Below are 15098 nucleotides of genomic sequence, written 5' to 3' on the forward strand. Positions count from 1 at the left end.
CCTCCGCGTTCAACACACGTACGGAGCGGATGACGTCTCCTCCTTCTTGATCCAGCAAGGGGGAAGGAGAGGTTGAGGAAGAAGGCTCCAGCAGCAGCACGACGGCGTGATGTTGGTGGAGAGGCAGTACTCCGACAGGGCTTCGCCAAGCACTCAACAGAGGAGGAGAGGTGTTGCGGAGGGGAGGGGCTGCGCCTTGGATCAGGTGTTCAGCCCTCCCCTCGCCCCTCTATTTATAGGGGAAGGGGGAAGGGGGCCGGCCCCCTCTAGATGAGATCTAGAGGGGGGGGCGGCCAGGGAGGGGGCTTGCCCCCCAAGCAAGGGGGGGGGCGCCCCACTAGGGTTTCCCCCCAACCCTAGGCGCAAGGGCCCGGGGGGGCAGCCCTCCAGGGGATGGTTCCCCTGCCCACTACGGCCCATGAGGCCCACCGAGAGAGGTGGCCCCTCCCGGTGGACCCCCGGAACTCCTCCGGTGGCCCCGGTACAATACCGATATGCCCCCGAAACCTTCCGGTGACCGTATGACAACTTCCCATATATAAATCTTCACCTCCGGACCATTCCGGAACTCCTCGTGACGTCCGGGATCTCATCCGGGACTCCGAACAACATTCGATAATCACATACAAGTCTTCCTAATAACCCTAGCGTCACCGAACCTTAAGTGTGTAGACCCTACGGGTTCGGGAGACATGCAGACATGACCGAGACGGCTCTTTGGTCAATAACCAACAGTGGGATCTGTGTTGGAAATATGCCCTAGAGGCAATAATAAAAGTATTATTATATTTCAATGTTCATGATAAATGTCTTTTATTCATGCTATAACTGTATTATCCGGAAATCGTAATACACGTGTGAATACTTAGACCACAATATGTCCCTGGTGAGCCTCTAGTTGACCAGCTCGTTGTGATCAACAGATAGTCATGGTTTCTGACTATGGACATTGGATGTCGTTGATAACGGGATCACATCATTAGGAGAATGATGTGATGGACAAGACCCAATCCTAAGCATAGCACAAAGGTCGTTTAGTTCGTTTGCTAGAGCTTTGCCAATGTCAAGTATCTCTTCCTTAGACCATGAGATCGTGTAACTCCCGGATACCGTAGGAGTGCCTTGGGTGTATCAAACGTCACAACGTAACTGGGTGACTATAAAGGTGCATTACAGGTATCTCCGAAAGTAGCTGTTGGGTTGACACGGATCGAGACTGGGATTTGTCACTCCGTATGACGGAGAGGTATCTCTCGGCCCACTCGGTAATGCATCATCATAATGAGCTCAATGTGACCAAGGTGTTGGACACGGGATCATGCATTACGGTACGAGTAAAGTGACTTGCCGGTAACGAGACTGAACAAGGTATTGGGATACCGACGATCGAGTCTCGGGCAAGTAACGTACCGATTGACAAAGGGAATTGCATACAGGGTTTGATCGAATCCTCGACATCGTGGTTCATCCGATGACAACATCGAGGAGCATGTGGGAGCCATCATGGGTATCCAGATCCCGCTGATGGTTATTGACTGAGAGCGTCTCGGTCATGTCTGCATGTCTCCCGAACCCGTAGGGTCTACACACTTAAGGTTCGGTGACGCTAGGGTTATTAGGAAGACTGGTATGTGACTACCGAATGTTGTTTGGAGTCCCGGATGGGATCCTGGACGTCACGAGGAGATCCGGAAGGGTCCGGAGGTGAAGATTTATATATGGGAAGTTGTCAAACGGACACCGGGAAGTTTCGGGGTCATACCGGTATTGTACCGGGGCCACCGGAAGGGTTCCGGGGGTCCACCGGGAGGGTCCACCCCTCCCGGGGGGCCACATGGGCTGCGTGGGGCAGGGAGCCAGCCCCTGGTGGGCTGACCGCACCCCCCTCCCTTGGGCCCATGCGCCTAGGGTTGAGGGGGAACCCTAGAGGGGGCGCCCCCTTGGCTTGGGGGGCAAGCCACCCTCTCCCCTCTCCCCTAGGCCGCCGCACCCCCCCTAGATGGGTTCTAGGGGGCCGGCCCCCTTCTCCCTTCCCCCTATAAATAGAGGGGTGAGGGGAGGGCAGCCGTACCACCCTCCAAGGCGCAGCCCTCCCCTCCCCAACACCTCTCCTCCTCCATTGTGTGCTTGGCGAAGCCCTGTCGGAGTACTGCCTCTCCACCATCACCACGTCGTCGTGCTGTCGGTGGAGCTGTCTTCCTCAACCTCTCCTTCCCCCTTGCTGGATCAAGAAGGAGGAGACGTCTCCCGTCCCGTACGTGTGTTGAACGCGGAGGTGCTGTCCGTTCAGCACTTGGTCATCGGTGATTCGAATCACGTCGAGTACGACTACATCATCACCTTGCAAGCTTCCGCACGCGATCTACAAGTGGTATGTAGATGCAAACTCTCTCCCTTGACTCGTTGCTTAGATGAACTCATAGATGGATCTTGGTGAAACCGTAGGAAAAATTTTAATTTTCTGCAACGTTCCCCAACAGTGGCATCATGAGCTAGGTCTATGCGTAGTTCTCTTTGCACGAGTAGAACACAATTTTGTTGTGGGCATGGATTTTGTCATCTTACTTGCCTCTACTAGTCTTTTCTTGCTCAACGGTATTGTGGGATGAAGTGGCCCGGACCAACCTTACACGTACGCTTACGTGAGACCGGTTCCACCGACTGACATGCACTAGTTGCATAAGGTGGCTGGCGGGTGTGTGTCTCTCCCACCTTAGTTGGAGCGGAATCGATGAACAGGGCCCTTATGAAGGGTAAATAGAAGTTGACAAAATCACGTTGTGGTGATTCGTAGGTAAGAAAACGTTCTTGCTAGAACCCAATTGCAGCCACGTAAAAGATGCAACAACAATTAGAGGACGTCTAACTTGTTTTTGCAGCAATTGATCATGTGATGTGATATGGCCAGAAGTTGTGATGAATGATGAATTGTGATGTATGAGATCATGTTCTTTGTAATAGGATTCACGACTTGCATGTCGATGAGTATGACAACCGGCAGGAGCCATAGGAGTTGTCTTTATTTTTTGTATGACCTGCGTGTCATTGAATAACGCCATGTAAACTACTTTACTTTATTGCTAAACGTTAGTCATAGAAGTAGAAGTAGTCGTTGGCGTGACAACTTCATGAAGACACGATGATGGAGATCATGATGATGGAGATCATGATGATGGAGATCATGGTGTCAAGCCGGTGACAAGATGATCATGGAGCCCCGAAGATGAAGATCAATGGAGCTATATGATATTGGCCATATCATGTCACAACTATATAATTGCATGTGATGTTTATTATGTATTATGCATCTTGTTTACTTAGGACGACGGTAGTAAATAAGATGATCCCTTATAAAAAATTTCAAGAAGTGTTCTCCCCTAACTGTGCACCGTTGCTACAGTTCGTCGTTTCTAAGCACCACGTGATGATCGGGTGTGATGGATTCTTACGTTCACATACAACGGGTGTAAGACAGTTTTACACAGCGAAAACACTTAGGGTTAACTTGACGAGCCTAGCATGTGCAGACATGGCCTCGGAACACGGAGACCGAAAGGTCGAACACGAGTCGTATGGAAGATACGATCAACATGAAAATGTTCACCGACGATGACTAGTCTGTCTCACGTGATGATCGGACACGGACTAGTCGACTCGGATCGTGTAACACTTAGATGACTAAAGGGATGTCTAATCTAAGTGGGAGTTCATAATTTGATTAGAACTTTATTATCATGAACTTAGTCTAAAACCTTTGCAAATATGTCTTGTAGATCAATGGCCAACGCTAATGTCAACATGAACTTCAACGCGTTCCTAGAGAAAACCAAGCTGAAAGATGATGGCAGCAACTATACGGACTGGGTCCGGAACCTGAGGATCATCCTCATAGCTGCCAGGAAACAATATGTCCTAGAAGGACCGCTAGGTGACGCTCCCATCCCAGAGAACCAAGACATTATGAATGCTTGGCAGTCTCGTGCTGATGATTACTCCCTCGTTCAGTGCGGCATGCTTTACAGCTTAGAACTGGGGCTCCAAAAGCGTTTTGAGCACCACGGAGCATATGAGATGTTCGAAGAGCTGAAACTAGTTTTTCAAGCTCATGCCCAGGTCGAGAGATATGATGTCTCCGACAAGTTCTACAGCTGTAAGATGGAGGAAAACAGTTCTGTCAGTGAGCACATCCTGAAGATGTCTGGGTTGCACAACCGTATGACCCAGCTAAACATTAACCTCCCAGATGAGGCGGTCATTGACAGAATCCTCCAGTCGCTCCCACCAAGCTACAAGAGCTTTGTGATGAACTACAACATGCAGGGGATGGAAAAGACCATTCCTGAAGTGTTCTCGATGCTGAAGTCAGCAGAGGCTGAAATCAAGAAAGAACATCAAGTGTTGATGGTCAATAAGACCACTAAGTTCAAGAAGGGCAAGGGTAAGAAGAACTTCAAGAAGGACGGCAAAGATGTTGCCGCGCCTGGTAAGCCAGTTACCGGGAAGAAGTCAAAGAATGGACCCAAGCCTGAGACTGAGTGTTTTTATTGCAAGGGGAAGGGTCACTGGAAGCGGAACTGCCCCAAATACTTAGCGGATAAGAAGGCCGGCAACACCAAAGGTATATTTGATATACATGTGATTGATGTGTACCTTACCAGTACTCGTAGTAACTCCTGGGTATTTGATACCGGTGCCGTTGCTCATATTTGTAACTCACAGCAGGAGCTGCGGAATAAACGGAGACTGGCGAAGGACGAGGTGACGATGCGCGTCGGGAATGGTTCCAGAGTCGATGTGATCGCCGTCGGCACGCTGCCTCTACATTTACCTACGGGATTAGTTTTGAACCTTAATAATTGTTATTTAGTGCCAAGTTTGAGCATGAACATTGTATCTGGATCTCGTTTAATTCGAGATGGCTACTCATTTAAGTCTGAGAATAATGGTTGTTCGATTTATATGAGAGATATGTTTTATGGTCATGCTCCGATGGTCAATGGTTTATTCTTAATGAATGTCGAGCGTAATATTACACATGTTCATAGTGTAGATGCCAAAAGATTTAAAGTTGATAACGATAGTCCCACATACTTGTGGCACTGCCGCCTTGGTCACATTGGTGTCAAGCGCATGAAGAAGCTCCATGCCGATGGACTTTTAGAGTCTCTTGATTATGAATCGTTTGACACGTGCGAACCATGCCTCTTGGGCAAAATGACCAAGACTCCGTTCTCCGGAACAATGGAGCGAGCAACCAACTTATTGGAAATCATACATACCGATGTGTGCGGTCCAATGAGCGTTGAGGCTCGCGGAGGATATCGTTATGTTCTCACTCTCACTGATGACTTGAGTAGATATGGGTATGTCTACTTAATGAAACACAAGTCTGAGACCTTTGAAAAGTTCAAGGAATTTCAGAATGAGGTAGAGAATCAACGTGACCGAAAGATAAAATTCTTACGATCGAATCGTGGAGGAGAATACTTAAGTCACGAATTTGGTACACACTTAAGGAAATGTGGAATCGTTTCACAACTCACGCCGCCTGGAACACCTCAGCGAAACGGTGTGTCCGAACGTCGTAATCGCACTCTATTGGATATGGTGCGGTCTATGATGTCTCTTACCGATTTACCGCTATCATTTTGGGGATACGCTCTAGAGACAGCTACATTCACTTTAAATAGGGCACCGTCTAAATCCGTTGAGACGACACTGTATGAATTATGGTTTGGAAAGAAACCTAAGCTGTCGTTTCTAAAAGTTTGGGGATGCGATGCTTATGTCAAGAAACTTCAACCTGATAAGCTCGAACCCAAGCGGAAAAATGCGTATTCATAGGATACCCTAAGGAAACTGTCGGGTATACCTTCTACTTAAGATCCGAAGGCAAGATCTTTGTTGCCAAGAACGGATGCTTTCTGGAAAAAGAGTTTCTCTCAAAAGAAGTAAGTGGGAGGAAAGTAGAACTCGATGAAGTACTACCTCTTGAGCAGGAAAGTGGCGCAGCACAGGAAACCGTTCCTGTTATGCCCACACCAACTGAAGAGGAAAACAATGATGATGATCAAGGTACTTCGGATCAAGTTACTACTGAACTTCGTAGGTCCACAAGGACACGTTCCGCACCAGAGTGGTACGGCAACCCTGTCCTGGAAATAATGTTGTTAGACAACAATGAACCTTCGAACTATGAAGAAGCGATGGCGGGCCCGGATTCCAACAAATGGCTTGAAGCCATGAAATCCGAGATAGAATCCATGTATGAAAACAAAGTATGGACTTTGACAGACTTGCCCGATGATCGGCGAGCGATAGAAAACAAATGGATCTTTAAGAAGAAGACGGACGCGGATGGTAATGTTACAATCTATAAGGCTCGACTTGTCGCTAAGGGTTATCGACAAGTTCAAGGGATTGACTACGACGAGACTTTTTCTCCCGTAGCGAAGCTGAAGTCTGTCCGAATCATGTTAGCAATTGCCGCATACTATGATTATGAGATATGGCAAATGGACGTCAAAACGGCATTCCTTAACGGGCATCTTAAGGAAGAACTGTATATGATGCAGCCGGAAGGTTTTGTCGATCCTCAGAACGCTAACAAAGTATGCAAGCTCCAGCGATCCATTTATGGACTGGTGCAAGCATCTCGGAGTTGGAACATTCGCTTTGATGAGATGATCAAAGCGTTTGGGTTTATGCAGACTTATGGAGAAGCCTGCGTTTACAAGAAAGTGAGTGGGAGCTCTGTAGCATTTCTCATATTATATGTAGATGACATACTCTTGATGGGAAATAATATAGAATTTCTGGACAGCATTAAGGCCTACTTGAATAAGTGTTTTTCAATGAAGGACCTTGGAGAAGCTGCTTATATATTAGGCATCAAGATCTATAGAGATAGATCGAGACGCCTCATAGGTCTTTCACAAAGCACATACCTTGATAAGATTTTGAAGAGGTTCAAAATGGATCAGTCCAAGAAGGGGTTCTTGCCTATGTTACAAGGTGTGAGACTGAGCTCGGCTCAGTCACCGACCACGGCAAAAGATAAAGAAGAGATGAGTGTCATCCCCTATGCTTCAGCCATAGGATCTATTATGTATGCCATGCTAAACCTTGCCATAAGTTTGGTAGCAAGATACCAAAGTAATCCCGGCAGGAACACTGGACAGCGGTCAAGAATATCCTGAAGTACCTGAAAAGGACGAAGGATATGTTTCTCGTTTATGGAAGAGACGAAGAGCTCGTTGTAAAGGGTTACGTCAACGCTAGCTTCGACTCAGATCTGGATGACTCTAAGTCACAAACCGGATACGTGTATATGTTGAATGGTGGAGCAGTAAGCTGGTGCAGCTGCAAGCAGAGCGTCGTGGCGGGATCTACGTGTGAAGCGGAGTACATGGCAGCCTCGGAGGCAGCGCATGAAGCGATTTGGGTGAAGGAGTTCATCACCAACCTAGGAGTCATACCCAATGCGTCGGGGCCGATCAAACTCTTCTGTGACAACACTGGAGCTATTGCCCTCGCCAAGGAGCCCAGGTTTCTCAAGACGACCAGGCACATCAAGCGTCGTTTCAACTCCATCCGTGAAAATGTTCAAGATGGAGACATAGAGATTTGCAAAGTGCACACGGATCTGAATGTCGCAGATCCGCTGACTAAACCTCTCTCGCGTGCAAAACATGATCAACACCAGAACTCTATGGGTGTTCGATTCATCACAATGTAACTAGATTGGTGACTCTAGTGCAAGTGGGAGACTGTTGGAAATATGCCCTAGAGGCAATAATAAAAGTATTATTATATTTCAATGTTCATGATAAATGTCTTTCATTCATGCTATAACTGTATTATCCGGAAATCGTAATACACGTGTGAATACTTAGACCACAATATGTCCCTGGTGAGCCTCTAGTTGACCAGCTCGTTGTGATCAACAGATAGTCATGGTTTCCTGACTATGGACATTGGATGTCGTTCATAACGGGATCACATCATTAGGAGAATGATGTGATGGACAAGACCCAATCCTAAGCATAGCACAAAGGTCGTTTAGTTCGTTTGCTAGAGCTTTGCCAATGTCAAGTATCTCTTCCTTAGACCATGATATCGTGTAACTCCCGGATACCGTAGGAGTGCCTTGGGTGTATCAAACGTCACAACGTAACTGGGTGACTATAAAGGTGCATTACAGGTATCTCCGAAAGTAGCTGTTGGGTTGACACGGATCGAGACTGGGATTTGTCACTCCGTATGACAGAGAGGTATCTCTGGGCCCACTCGGTAATGCATCATCATAATGAGCTCAATGTGACCAAGGTGTTGGACACGGGATCATGCATTACGGTACGAGTAAAGTGACTTGCCGGTAACGAGACTGAACAAGGTATTGGGATACCGACGATCGAGTCTCGGGCAAGTAACGTACCGATTGACAAAGGGAATTGCATACAGGGTTTGATCGAATCCTCGACATCGTGGTTCATCCGATGACAACATCGAGGAGCATGTGGGAGCCATCATGGGTATCCAGATCCCGCTGATGGTTACTGACTGAGAGCGTCTCGGTCATGTCTGCATGTCTCCCGAACCCATAGGGTCTACACACTTAAGGTTCGGTGACGCTAGGGTTATTAGGAAGACTGGTATGTGACTACCGAATGTTGTTCGGAGTCCCGGATGGGATCCTGGACGTCACGAGGGGATCCGGAAGGATCCGGAGGTGAAGATTTATATATGGGAAGTTGTCAAACGGACACCGGGAAGTTTCGGGGTCATACCGGTATTGTACCGGGGCCACCGAAAGGGTTCCGGGGGTCCACCGGGAGGGTCCACCCCTCCCGGGGGGCCACATGGGCTGCATGGGGCAGGGAGCCAGCCCCTGGTGGGCTGACCGCACCCCCCTCCCTTGGGCCCATGCGCCTAGGGTTGAGGGGGAACCCTAGAGGGGGCGCCCCCCTTGGCTTGGGGGGCAAGCCACCCTCTCCCCTCTCCCCTAGGCCGCCGCACCCCCCCTAGATGGGTTCTAGGGGGCCGGCCCCCTTCTCCCTTCCCCCTATAAATAGAGGGGTGAGGGGAGGGCAGCCGTACCACCCTCCAAGGCGCAGCCCTCCCCTCCCCAACACCTCTCCTCCTCCGTTGTGTGCTTGGCGAAGCCCTGTCGGAGTACTGCCTCTCCACCATCACCACGCCGTCGTGCTCCCGGTGGAGCCGTCTTCCTCAACCTCTTCTTCCCCCTTGCTGGATCAAGAAGGAGGAGACGTCTCCCGTCCCGTACGTGTGTTGAACGCGGAGGTGCTGTCCGTTCAGCACTTGGTCATCGGTGATTCGAATCACGTCGAGTACGACTACATCATCACCTTGCAAGCTTCCGCATGCGATCTACAAGTGGTATGTAGATGCAAACTCTCTCCCTTGACTCGTTGCTTAGATGAACTCATAGATGGATCTTGGTGAAACCGTAGGAAAAATTTTAATTTTCTGCAACGTTCCCCAACAATCTGGATACCCATGTTGGCTCCCACATGCTCCTCGATGATCTCATCGGATGAACCACGATGTCGAGGATTCAATCAACCCCGTATTCAATTCCCTTTGTCAATCGGTATGTTACTTGCCCGAGACTCGATCGTCGGTATCCCAATACCTCGTTTAGTCTCGTTACCGGCAAGTCATTTTACTCGTACCGTAATGCATGATCTTGTGACCAAACACTTGGTCACCTTGAGCTCATTATGATGATGCATTACCGAGTGGGCCCAGAGATACCTCTCCGTCATACGGAGTGACAAATCCCAGTCTCGATCCGTGTCAACCCAACAGACACTTTCAAAGATACCTGTAGTGCACCTTTATAGTCACCCAGTTACGTTGTGACGTTTGGTACACCCAAAGCACTCCTACGGTATCCGGGAGTTACACGATCTCATGGTCTAAGGAAAAGATACTTGACATTGGAAAAGCTCTAGCAAAACGAACTACACGATCTTGTGCTATGCTTAAGATTGGGTCTGGTCCATCACATCATTCTCCTAATGATGTGATCCCGTTATCAACGACATCCAATGTCCATAGTCAGGAAACCATGACTATCTGTTGATCAACGAGCTAATCAACTAGAGGCTTACTAGGGACATATTATGGTCTTTGTATTCACACGTGTATTACGATTTCCGGATAATACAATTATAGCATGAATAAAGACAATTATCATAAACAAGGAAATATAATAATAATTCTTTTATTATTGCCTCTAGGGCATATTTCCAACAAAAACGTACTCATGAAAAGAAAATACATTTAAAATTTAGGTTCAGAAGTACGACGATCAACTAACATCACAAAAAACAAACAAAGAATGGTGTGAATGAGTTTTATTTATTTTTTATCAAAATGATCATGTTTTTTCGGGCGAGAAAATTCATCAACTATCAAGGTAATACAAAGAACACCAGAAATAATATTTACATCCCGGCCATATACCACCTAACGACGACTATAAAAACCAAAACGAGCCGAAGACCCGAAAATACCTCTTATAGGCAAATAAAAAGGACACACAATTTTTTTTTCTTTTTTCTGGGCAAACTGAGAGGTTTCTTCTATGCAAAAGAAAGGAACAAGAGCTTTAGCACTCAACTGTGCAAGAACAATCACAGATGAATTCCACGTGATACATTCTAATTTCCCCATAAGAAAGTCCCTCGAAGATCCAATGGTAAACATGCACGTGTTTTCTTGGTCACATTTTGTGTGGGTTCACGCTCCATCACATAATAATTTCTTATCCAAAAACTTTGAAAAATTTCAAAGTTTGGGAAGTCAGGTCCAAGCACCAAGCTCAACGCAATTTCCTTCCCAAACGGGTCCAAAAAGAAGAATAAAAGAACGGCGAGACTCGCTGACCGATGGGTCCCACCGTCGAGGCCCAGCCGAAGTATATAGCTCGCGAGACAGAGGTGGAGGGGTGGAGTCCGAAACACCAAATAAATCCCCACCTGTCGCCGCGGCCGGCCACCGCGATTCACTGCCGCCGTCCGCCGGAGATCGGACGGCTGCCCCTGCCCCGACGCCGTCTCTCGCGAGCCAGTGCTGCCGCCTCGTCCTCGTCGTCGCCGTTGTCGCCTTCCTCTTCTTCCGCCCCTAGCTTCCCCGGGAGGAGGCGGCCGAGTCGCCATGGAGGCCTACAAGGTCTGGGTGCGGAAGAACCGGGACCTCGTCCGCTCCCTCGAGTCCCTCGCCAACGTAACCTCCCAACCCCCCTACCCACGAGCAGCTTCTTCTCCTTGTTCCGTTACGCGCGTCGGCTCTCGCGGTCCACGGGAGTTCCCGATCCCTAATCCGCGCGGGGCCCGTCGATTTGGGGTTTCAATCGTGTCATTTGGTGGATTCCTCGGGGCTCATCGCCTGGGGTTTTGCGCGAATTCTCCTTTGGCAGACCACAGAAGGGGATTAATTTCCCGTTATTATTTTACGAATTTCCATGTTGGCCCTGCTCCGGTGCCATGGAGTTCGGTTAGGATCATGAATTGCGGTCGTAATTTCTTAGCCGGCTAGGCTGTCAATGGAATGAGTAGCTAGAAATTGTAGCTTATGCTTATGTTTGCTTCATTCTAGAAAACAAAAATGCTTATGTTTGCTTGAATGACTTGCAGGGGGTGACGTGGATACTTCCTGAGCGCTTCGCTAACTCCGAGATCGCCCCGGAAGCAGGTGATGCAAGTCTTTCAATAGGAGTAACATTTAGTCCCACTCCACGTTTTTTTGGTCTGAATCTTCTATCATCGGTTGGTATGTTTACTGTCTCTTGGTGTTTGTCTTTCGAGAAGTGCCGAGTTGAAGTGTCTCATGGTGTTATATTTGCAAATGCGAGTGTTGAAATTTCTACTTTGTGTTAATCAGATATAAAAAGAATAGGGTGTGCAGATAACATTTAACTGAGTTAAGTCTGACACATACATTTTGGACTGCTAGAAAGTAGAATACACCATAATAATTGTGATCAAAGAGCTATAAGGTTGTATAGGTACTGGCATGGTAGGCTCAATTGTGAAATTTTGCATGCAAGATTTTTGACATGTGGTGCCCCTTTGTTCTTGTTGCATTAATTACATATGCCGAGTTAATGTATGGGAGATTAAACCATGAGCATTTTGTAGTTCATGACAAGAATGTTATCATTATTGTTTGGGGGGTCGAAATAATCTGTCTGTTGCACTTTGTACACTTTCTAGTTGAAAACTGTTAAATGCAGATACTAGACTAGTTTTTTGAGGTATAACATTAAATATTATTCACTACTGTTCGCTCCTAATTTTTTTGTATGACTAAATGCAACTGCCTTAGCTGGCATAGCACCAAGTGCTTAGGCCCAACGTTGAATTTGCCTTACCTTTTCTGTCATCACTTGGCATGTCACTGTTGGCTAAAAAACTTAACTATTGCGCCATACTTGATAGGATATTATTAGAACTTACCAATATATATCGAAGTCTGTTGAATGTGGAATACACCCTATTTTTTGCTGACAACATGAGATGACTGCCCTTGGCCTATAGATCTTCCTTTCATTCAACCTCCTAAGTCTGCGTTTGGCATTTGGTGGATTATGATAATCCTGTTTGCCGCACCAGCCTTTTCCTATTTTAGTTTTTGCTTGACCCGTGTTTGCCTACTTTTGTGGCAAATTTTCTACAGCAGACTTACCTACCAATTTTGTTATTCATATTATTTAGTGAACAACCACAAACACCCTATGCATGTTCACTAAATAATATAAGCACAGCACAGATCAACAACCACAAACTAAACCTAAGATCTCATTATTTGTTGTTCATATATTTAGTGAACATGTATTTGCATCTGTGTATAATATATGATGCCGAAGCACATTTGCTTGCTATTACTGAGTCCGAGATACTTACCTAGCAATTTTGTTTCTAATCTGAAAACAGGAAATATAGAGCTTAATTCATTAAGTTGCTAAATTTTTTCCAACGAAACTTACCCTGGGAAGCAAACACTTTTGTTCTTTATAAACATCTACTTGTCTTAGATTTGTCTAGATACGGATGTATCTAGCACTAAAATGAGTCTAGATACATTTGTATCTAGACAAATCCAAGACAAGTAATTCGGAACGGAGGGAGTATATAGTAAGATAGTAAGATGACTTCCATGAGACAGTTATGTATTTTTGTTGTTCAAGAAACTGTTTTCCGTGTAAGAACTTGATTATTTGACATTAAGGCGGCATTGCTTTTTTCTGAACAGTATATGCACTTCTGGGCATTGTAAGTTCTGTCAACCAGCATATAATTGAGACACCAAATGATGGTCACTCACTGGCCTCCAAGGAACAATCTATCCCATGGGCTCTTGTTGTATCCATACTGAAGGATGTGGAAGCAGTTGTTGAAGTTGCTGCCCAGCACTTTGTTGGAGATGATCGCAAATGGGGCTTCCTTGCTGTTACAGAAGCAGTGAAGTAAGATGATTGATTATGCATTGTGTTTCCTTGCTTGCATATCTGTTATTGCCATGCATTTCTGGCTTTGTGATGGCTGATAACTTTTGTGCAACATTTCAGAGCATGTGTCAGGTTAGCCGCTTTCAGGGAGAGTGGCTACAGGATGCTCTTACAAGGAGGGGAGGTGGAAAACGAAGAGGAGGATGTTCTTGAAGACAATCAGGGAGTCAAGACTAATGGAGTGCCAGTAATCTATCCGGTTAATGGACATTCCCAAAATGGCCATTGGATTACGACTGATGGTCCGGATGGAAAACCTGGAATTATATCTAAGAGTCTGGAGGGAAGAGCAGTAGCTGCTTTAAACAGGTTTGGTCAGAATGCAAAGATGTTGTCAGATCCCACGTGGATGAGCAGGCTCCAACCTTCTCCTGTTCCTCCTGGTAACTTGTTTTTACTACAACATTATTATGGTTCTCCATTGAGATATTTACCCATTATTTTTCTCAAGTGTTGTTAGTTTACTTATCAGATTGTTTGTCCTTGTGCTCAGCAGTGATGGAGATTGAGAAGCCAACTTTCGCAACCATTTGGTCTTCTAAAGGGGTTTCTGGGCGCTTATTCATGTTAGGGGAGGCCGTCCACATATTCAGACCACTTGTATACGTACTCTTGATTAGAAAGTTTGGCATCAAATCTTGGACCCCGTGGTTGGTCTCACTAGCTGTGGAGCTCACAAGCCTTGGCATTCATTCGCATGCAACAGATCTGAATCATAGAGCTGGGAAAGTTCATCAGCTCTCGTCTGCTGAGAGGGATGAGGTGAGATGATTTCAGTTTTTTTTATTGTGTTAAAGTTTTTAGGTTATGTTCTCTGGGTTGCTGAGTTAGCTATTCTTCCTTGGTTCAATTCCATCAGTTGAAAAGGCGAAAAATGATGTGGGCACTTTATGTCATGAGAGATCCGTTCTTTGCCAGCTACACCAGGTAATGGGCACTACACACTTAAACACAGTACTGTCTCGGCTCTTGATCTTACCCTTCCTATATGCCCTTGCTTACACTCGAGTCCTAACAGGCGTCATCTTGAGAAGGCTGAGAAAGCGCTGAATCCAGTGCCGCTTATCGGTTTCATCACAGGTGTGTGAACTTTCCCCGTAGGCCCGTATCTAGGATGCATCTTGTTCCTACAAAAACTTGTGGACGAAGCATTTTGTAATAATTTTGACACGCTCGATTTATTGCAGGTAAACTTGTGGAATTATTGGAGGGGGCTCAGTCGCGGTATACATATACATCAGGCTCGTAGATGAGGATTGGGATAGATTTACCTGCTTCTGCTGGAGAGCTTCCTTGCTGATCTGCCATACTGGACTTTTGCTGGTTGCTGGATTTTGTTTTCAGTAGATGAGGATTTGAGCGAACCCCTGTCTGTGCTTTGCCATTTCGTGGCCAGATCTGGCATCGCTGTCTCAAGACCTTGGCTGATAAGTTGCAGGCACATAACCTCACCCCTGGTGGCAGCTGGGAATGTAATTATACAGTATATCGGTCTAATGTCATGAATAGGCATGCAAGCATTACCGTTATATTTACCAGAAATGAAAATCATAATAAGTTC

General features: G+C 46.5%; 1 protein-coding gene across 4 annotated transcripts; it reads left to right on the forward strand.

Moving 5' to 3' along the window:
* Nucleotides 1-10961: 10961 nt before the first annotated feature.
* On the forward strand, nucleotides 10962-15066 carry LOC123135962 (peroxisome biogenesis protein 16). 4 transcript variants are annotated; one of them, XM_044555234.1, is made up of 8 exons: nucleotides 10962-11253; nucleotides 11664-11799; nucleotides 13282-13495; nucleotides 13598-13920; nucleotides 14031-14299; nucleotides 14397-14464; nucleotides 14556-14617; nucleotides 14725-15066. In XM_044555234.1, exons 1-8 carry the CDS (start codon nucleotides 11185-11187, stop codon nucleotides 14784-14786), a joined length of 1203 nt encoding a protein of 400 aa, XP_044411169.1. In that variant the 5' UTR covers nucleotides 10962-11184; the 3' UTR covers nucleotides 14787-15066. The 4 variants fall into 4 exon arrangements, with proteins under 4 accessions (XP_044411169.1, XP_044411171.1, XP_044411170.1 ...); XM_044555236.1 differs by having other exon boundaries at nucleotides 11664-11721; XM_044555235.1 differs by having other exon boundaries at nucleotides 10963-11253; nucleotides 14034-14299.
* Nucleotides 15067-15098: the final 32 nt, after the last annotated feature.

The sequence above is a fragment of the Triticum aestivum genome, chromosome 6B (assembly GCF_018294505.1).
Source record: "Triticum aestivum cultivar Chinese Spring chromosome 6B, IWGSC CS RefSeq v2.1, whole genome shotgun sequence".
Classification (NCBI taxonomy): Eukaryota; Viridiplantae; Streptophyta; class Magnoliopsida; order Poales; family Poaceae; genus Triticum; species Triticum aestivum.

Excerpts from the sequence above, each read along its gene's own strand:
- LOC123135962 (XM_044555234.1), top strand. The coding sequence starts at position 11,185 with ATGGAGGCCTACAAGGTCTGGGTGCGGAAGAACCGGGACCTCGTCCGC. Across the intron at positions 13,496-13,597 it reads GCTGTTACAGAAGCAGTGAA|AGCATGTGTCAGGTTAGCCG; the intron begins GTAAGATGATTG and ends GCAACATTTCAG. Across the intron at positions 14,618-14,724 it reads GCTTATCGGTTTCATCACAG|GTAAACTTGTGGAATTATTG; the intron begins GTGTGTGAACTT and ends GATTTATTGCAG.